We start from the raw sequence: 6,551 nt of genomic DNA, 5'->3' as shown, positions 1-6,551 counted from the left end.
AAGCATAAATAACATTTTTATTAGCTCTTCAAATAGACACGTGTTAGCTTGCCTTATTCCCATTTAGTATCTTCGTTCTCATGGTCTAAAGCGAGCAAGAATTTATGACCACTCATTCTCATTCGCATACATACCATATATTTTTCCCTCTCACTTATGATCAGCATTCTCCTATGCACACCAAAAACAAAACTGAGAAAAAGGAAAGCAATGGAGTTGGATCAATGATTATTGATTTGCTGAAATTAAGCATGAAAACTATCTTGATTTGATGTAAATCATCTTCCATAAAAATCCATTTCTCATCATCCCATTAACATGGCCCATTTGCTAGCAAACCACCACAATATTCCAAGAAGATGGGAGCTGCAGAAATGCAGGACAAAGTTGAAGGATTGCGGAGGGGGTTGGACAAATATTGGCGGCCGGCAAATGGTGAGAGTGAGAGGTTTTATGGTGCAGAGTTCGGCGTCGTCACCTGAGAAAGTGGGATCGGTTGGGTATTTGGTAAATGAGTGTGGGTGGAAGGTGAGAAGGTTGGTTGAGAAGGCAGATGAGATGAGGATGGTTGCTCAGGTTCAAGCTGAAGCATTTCATGTGCCTGTTGCTCTTTTCAATGATTTTTTCTTCGACTTCTTTCAGGTTTTCTCACTCTTATTTTCTTCCCTAAATTTACATTTAGTTTTCGTTTTAATTTTAATTTTATTTTGAATTTTTTTCTGAGCTCCCTTTCCTTTGTTTGGATAATCCTGTTTTCATCACTAACTATAGCCAGCCTAGCCAGGGGTACGTGTCAGATTTGAGTTCTATCGAAATATAGGTATAACATTATATAAGTCAATCATAACTCAACTACCATCAAGGGTAGTGGTTTAATGATTAGGTAAGTACTAGGGTGTAGATTCCAATCTTCGCAATGGAGAATCTTCATGCCTGATTAGTATAAACCACCTTAGTTTCCATTAATGCCTTGGTGAGGCGAGCAATTAAGCTATGGCTCAGCTAATCTTGAGGGTGCGCCTGCAGTTTCTGCCGTCTAGGTTCCTCCTGAGCAATACCCCGCGGGTTGGTGCTACTATGGCCACGCCCAAGTAGAATAGACATAATTGGTCTCCCCCTCTAACCTTTTTTAATTAGGAAAAAAAAAATCATAATCCAACTCATTAAATTAAATGGGTTAAACTTGTCAACTCTAACCCGCATGCGCTCTTACAAGTCGGTTGAGCCATAGCAAGGGCGGAACTAGAATATTGAGTTTGGGGGGTAAAATTAAAAAATCAAAAAATAAAATAAAATTGGGGGGTCAAAAGCTAATTTTTAAAAGTATTTAATTTTTTTTTTTTTTGAACCACCCCTTGGCTTGGGGGGGGCTGGGATCCCCAAGGCTAGGGGTGGTTCCACCCCTAAGCCATAGTCTAATCTAGCACCATAAAAAACACTAGCAAGTAGCAACATCGAATCGGTGGTATGAAATTAATTCCAAGAGCTAGCGCTTCTCATTTTGGGATTCAACTCTGACACATTTCACCCACCAAATCATTAAGAAATGGCTCGAATGACATAAGGCCCCACCTGGTTAAAAAATAATAAAAGTAAAAAAGTAAAAAAGCAAAGAACGCTACATGAATATATATTGAGCATCATTTTTGAAGTTTTATGTTGCACTGCTGCTAAAATACAGGCTGAAGTACTTTCTGGGCTTGCATACAAACTTAGGAGCTCACCTCCTAACAGGTAAATATTAACCATGGAAAAATGAATCTTATGGCTGTCATTACAGGAAAAATGGTCTTTAGAGACAACTTATGATTGTGCTAAAGGCCATAATGTCCTCACTAATGACTATTAGTGTCATCGTTAAAAACTCATTAGCAACGATTTTAAGAGTCGTTGCTATTATTAAGTTATAAGCAACGCTCTATCTAGGTCGTTGCTACTATCATATCTATTAGTGACAACTATTTTGAGTCTTCGATGATGATATATACATTAGCAATGACTAAAATATAGTCGTCATTGATGATATGTACATCAACGACAACTATACACAGTCATCATTGCGTATGATATGCACATGATATGTGTTATCATCGACCCATGTATTTAGGGCACCCTTTTTGTAGACATGAATTGAGCGTTTGAACAATTTTGTTGGTGGAATCATTTAATTGATATACCAAATATTTGATTCAAAATGGTTAGATATCATAAACAGATACGCATGTTTGGTGGCTGAGGCAATGGCCAATGTTTCTGATTCACAAAAGGAACTTGTGGGTGTTGTGGATGTGACTGTGTTGAGAGACCAGACTGTGCTGGACCATCTCCCACCTGAAGCAGAAGAGTATCTTTACGTCTCTGGGATTGCCGTCTTGAAAGCTTTCAGGTTATATATTTCCATCCTACTTTCCTTACCTTTTTTGCTCTTGCATTTGTCCTCCCATTTCCCTCATTGTTAGCTTTTATTTATTTTCACTTGCTCCCAAAGTACCTCGGATTTTGTAATTGTAATATCAAGTTATCAAGATTTGCAATGTCGATATTGTATGTTTCAGCCCATTTTAATTTTCCCCCATCGTTAGGAATTTCTATTAAATCCTAACGGATGATGCCAAAATGCCCAAAATATCCCTACCACACCCAGGTCATGTGACTCATGTCCAGGTTTTTGTTTTTGGTTTTTTTTTTTTTTTTTTTGAAAAATTAATTTTAATTATTTTAATTATGGCAAATTTGTATTTTTATAAATTTTACAGAAATATAGAAAGCATTTCATATGTTTGTTTACCGTTTGATTTAACCTTAAACTCTAACGATATGGTGAAATTAAAGAGACTAAAACATAAAATACCGCCATTACAAATTTTGATAATTCGAAGTTATATTCGTAAAACATGTAAGTGAAGTTTCTCAATTTATTTATTACACAAGTATATTTATTTATGGAGACATACTACACATCATTCTCTCAACCATCTTTTAACTATCTCTTTTTACAAATCTAATAGATCCATCACTGAATTTGTAGACTCATGTGGATGGGTCCTACAAAAATTTAATGGTAGATTTACTCATTCACTATACAGAAATGGTTGAAAGAATAATTTTTATCATTTCTCTTATTTATATTAAGAGGTAATTACTGCAATGAACAGGAGACAAAAAATAGCTACAGTGTTGCTAAAAGCCTGCGACGTGCTATCAACAGTGTGGGGTTTGGAGTATCTTGCCCTTCGGGCATATGAAGATGATTTGGGAGCACGCAAACTTTATACAAGTGCAGGGTATGAAGTTGTCTCAGGTGATCCCCCATGGTTGACCACGTGGATTGGAAGAAAACGACGTGTTCTTATGATTAAACAGTGTAGTCTACATACGTAACGTAGTTTCTTCCTTGTTCATTTGTAGTATGGTGTGCGTGTTCCCATGCGGCTATGCCAGCATGCAAGTATCATGTGTGCATATGGTTGCCAACATGTATGCATATATGTTTGCACAATTGGTGTATATGTAACTAAAAGAGCAAGAGCATGACTTTTGTATGCATGTAAATGTTGCTACAGTGACCACACACAACGTGGAAGATCTACAAAAAGGTTAAGGGTCAAAGTGGCATGAGGTTGGAGCTACTTTTTATGCTTAAGTTAGTAAAACGGAATTTAATAAGGTGCATGATCAAAGTGAATGCAAATAAAAAAGAAGTAAAAAACCAGCTTAATGTGGTGTAATTCGTTTTACCTTTCGTGTAGAGGCTTTTCGTCCTTAGTTGGTAAGGCAAACACCAACAGGAATGAAATCCATATTGAATATGGCGTATCCTCTCGTGATTTTGTTTCTTTTTGGATGTCGAATCCGTTGGACCTTCCTTTCCGAGTGGGTTTGGAATGGCAAGGCATTGCTTTGCTTTGAGATAGTATCACCTAAGACTCCTTTCTTCATTGTGTAAATTTTAGATTGGCAAGTCAATAATTAAGTGGATTTTATTGCTTATTGAGTTTATTACTTTTTGGCATGTGCAAGGGGAATGGTTCACGTGTGTACGCCGCTTGGTGAGCTCGGGCCTTAGGCTTGGGCCAGGTTTGCCTTTGGACCGACGGGCGCTCAATTGGACTCTCCAGGCCTTTCTACATTTTCAATACTCCAGTTGCCCCCCAATTTTCCTGAGCAACTTGGTGATTAAAACGACCAGTGAGATTATGGTGAGACAAGCATAGTGACGTGTAGAGCTACCACCAGTCTCGAAAGATAGTGAACCAAAAATTGGACCCCAGTACACTCAAAGAGTATCGTTGGGAAAGGAAGAGAACTAAGGCTATTCCACAACAATTAGTCCAAGGGAAGAACACAACACCCGAGTTGGCTACTAAATAGGATTAGTTCACTCTATTAAGTTATATGACAGGTGTATAACATCTACTAAATATCATTACTCTCTTTCCTAAATAGTTTAAGTGTTTTTGAAACAATTCAGCATCCAAAATCAGACAGTTGCCACCTCGATTACCTAAAAAGAGTAGAGGAAGGCATGCACTTCAAGAAAATTGGTTACTTTGAATGACTTACAATAATCAAATTTAGCTCTAGTCCTGTCCTAGTTCAATTTACCAATAAAAAAAAAAAAAAGTAAAAAGAACAAAAGAAAATTATAAACTGGCAATACGCCCCAGTTCTGAAGATCAATCAGAAGCCTGCGAGCTCCTGTGATATTAGATGCTTTCACAGGGAAGTAATATACATCACTTGCCTGGGAACTACTTTGGAATTTCCTGAGTAAGATTAGTAGAATCCTATGCAGTCCAATCTTCATCACTTCCACTGGCATCCTAAACAAGATAGTAATGAATGTAATTAGGAAGACCAGCACATTTGCTATATCACTTCAAATATGCTTCAAAAAATTAGTTGGAACATTGTTACAGCATCGATGGCTACCATAGTAACTGTTCAAGTTTAGTGCCAGGTAAAGAATCATTTATCACAACCTGGTAAAAACTGAGACAGAGTTTGCAAATGCAATGTAGATATATATTCTAGTTGGGAAAAACTCACCTTTGAAGAGCTTGAGAATTCTTCAATATCTTCATCTTCAATCTACAAGGTTTATGTAATGTGTTAGTTACTTGTTCAATGAATAGCAGAGGTAAAGAATCATCAAGGACTTCACTTCTATCATCCGTTGGAAAGGTTTTTTTTTTTTTTTTTCCTTCTTTTTTTCAGTGGATGGCATAGAAGCAAATCAATTGGTTGAATCGAAAGCCAGAAATAGAAGGATCTAAGAAAACCAAACTTAAGCTTTTGAATACAAAAGTCAATCCCTCACAAGCTCTCTATTAAACTCGTTACGGATGCACCATGCACCACATCATTACGGATGCACCAGGACTTCAGAAACTACATTACAGACCTGGGCATAACAAAGACTAAAGCAAACACGAAAAAGAAATGCTGGCAGGCAACCAATCCACGGAAAATTCGAAGCCCTATTTGAACTTACTGTAAAACCCATTCAAGAATCACCATCTCCACCATGAACAATCATCATACCACTCACAGGGTAATCTCAGTCAAGTCTTCTGGCTGCAGAAACCATATCATAAAGTTATTTCCCTTTACCATCCGCAACCACATTATTACTCCATTCAACACCAGCGGAATTCCAGCCAACACAGACTGGAATTTCTCCATCTTCGCATGAAATCCTTCTCCACGAGCCTTGAAATCCTCTTCACCACTTCCTCTACTCACCTTAGATGACAGGTTCTCTGGAAGGAAGGAACCCGTTCCCATCTTCTTCACCGTCTCAAAAGAAACAAAGCAGAAATCTCAAAGAGTACTAAAGCGCTCAAGATAAAATGAAAATAACTTGAATCTAGACACAGCTGTAATCCAAGGTAAAACATGAAAAGAGAGAGAGTCCAGCAATGGAATCTCATAAAAATAAAAATAAAAAGAAGAAAATCTAGAGAGAGAAGCTCCCAACCCATTACAAGGTGCATTTTATTGGGCAATCAACACGGATCTGTCCCACTCAAAGCAGTTTCAAGAATAACACAGAATAAGTTACAATTAATACTTAAGGGGACAAGAACACATATACTTCGAAATAAACCCAAAATGGTTTAGATATTGAACTAAAGGAACTTAAAAGTCCTTTCTGAACTATTGTAATGGACTATCCCTTTGAAGACATCCAATATAATTGAAATGTAGTGTTGTGCTGGACACAAAGATAAGAATGGATCATTAATGAGGCAGTTCATCATTAAAAATCTGCTTATGAAACACATAACCAAGATCAGAGTAATACTACTAAAAAATATTAAGCTTGACTGAAGTCGTTCAATAAAATCCAGTTTGTTTTCCAAGTCTTCGAAAGTAGGAAATTAGATGTTTCAAGTAAAAAATCTATCCAAAAAAAAACAACAATAAAAAAGAAAGAAAGAAACATCAACTCTAATAATACTAGTGTTACTATTTGATGATCTATTGCCAGCGGTCACAAGATCAATAAGCATAACATGACTAATGATTACTTTTAATGGAACTACAAC

General features: G+C 37.0%; 2 protein-coding genes across 3 annotated transcripts in view; one reads left to right on the top strand and one right to left on the bottom strand.

Moving 5' to 3' along the window:
• The first annotated feature begins 144 nt into the window (after positions 1–144).
• LOC132183670 (GCN5-related N-acetyltransferase 10, chloroplastic) lies at positions 145–4,657 on the top strand. Its single transcript, XM_059597037.1, has 4 exons — positions 145–642; positions 1,682–1,734; positions 2,216–2,386; positions 3,156–4,657. Exons 1-4 carry the CDS (start codon positions 319–321, stop codon positions 3,379–3,381), a joined length of 774 nt encoding a protein of 257 aa, XP_059453020.1. The 5' UTR covers positions 145–318; the 3' UTR covers positions 3,382–4,657.
• Positions 4,404–6,551, bottom strand: part of LOC132183669 (DNA-binding protein RHL1) — a 38,191-nt gene continuing 36,043 nt past the window's right edge. The window contains exons 11-12 of one of the 2 annotated variants that reach the window (XM_059597036.1): positions 5,050–5,091; positions 4,404–4,823 (exon numbers count right to left, since the gene is read on the bottom strand). In XM_059597036.1, coding sequence (XP_059453019.1) covers positions 4,788–4,823; positions 5,050–5,091 — 78 coding nt within the window. In that variant the 3' untranslated portion in view covers positions 4,404–4,787. The remainder of the gene's footprint in view (positions 4,824–5,049; positions 5,092–6,551) is intronic. The other variant, XR_009440504.1, reaches the window with a different exon arrangement.

The sequence above is a fragment of the Corylus avellana genome, chromosome ca6 (genome assembly GCF_901000735.1).
Source record: "Corylus avellana chromosome ca6, CavTom2PMs-1.0".
In the NCBI taxonomy this organism is placed as follows: Eukaryota; Viridiplantae; Streptophyta; class Magnoliopsida; order Fagales; family Betulaceae; genus Corylus; species Corylus avellana.
The sequence above is the reverse complement of the archived record's forward strand: the minus strand, read 5'-3'. Positions and strand labels throughout refer to the sequence as shown.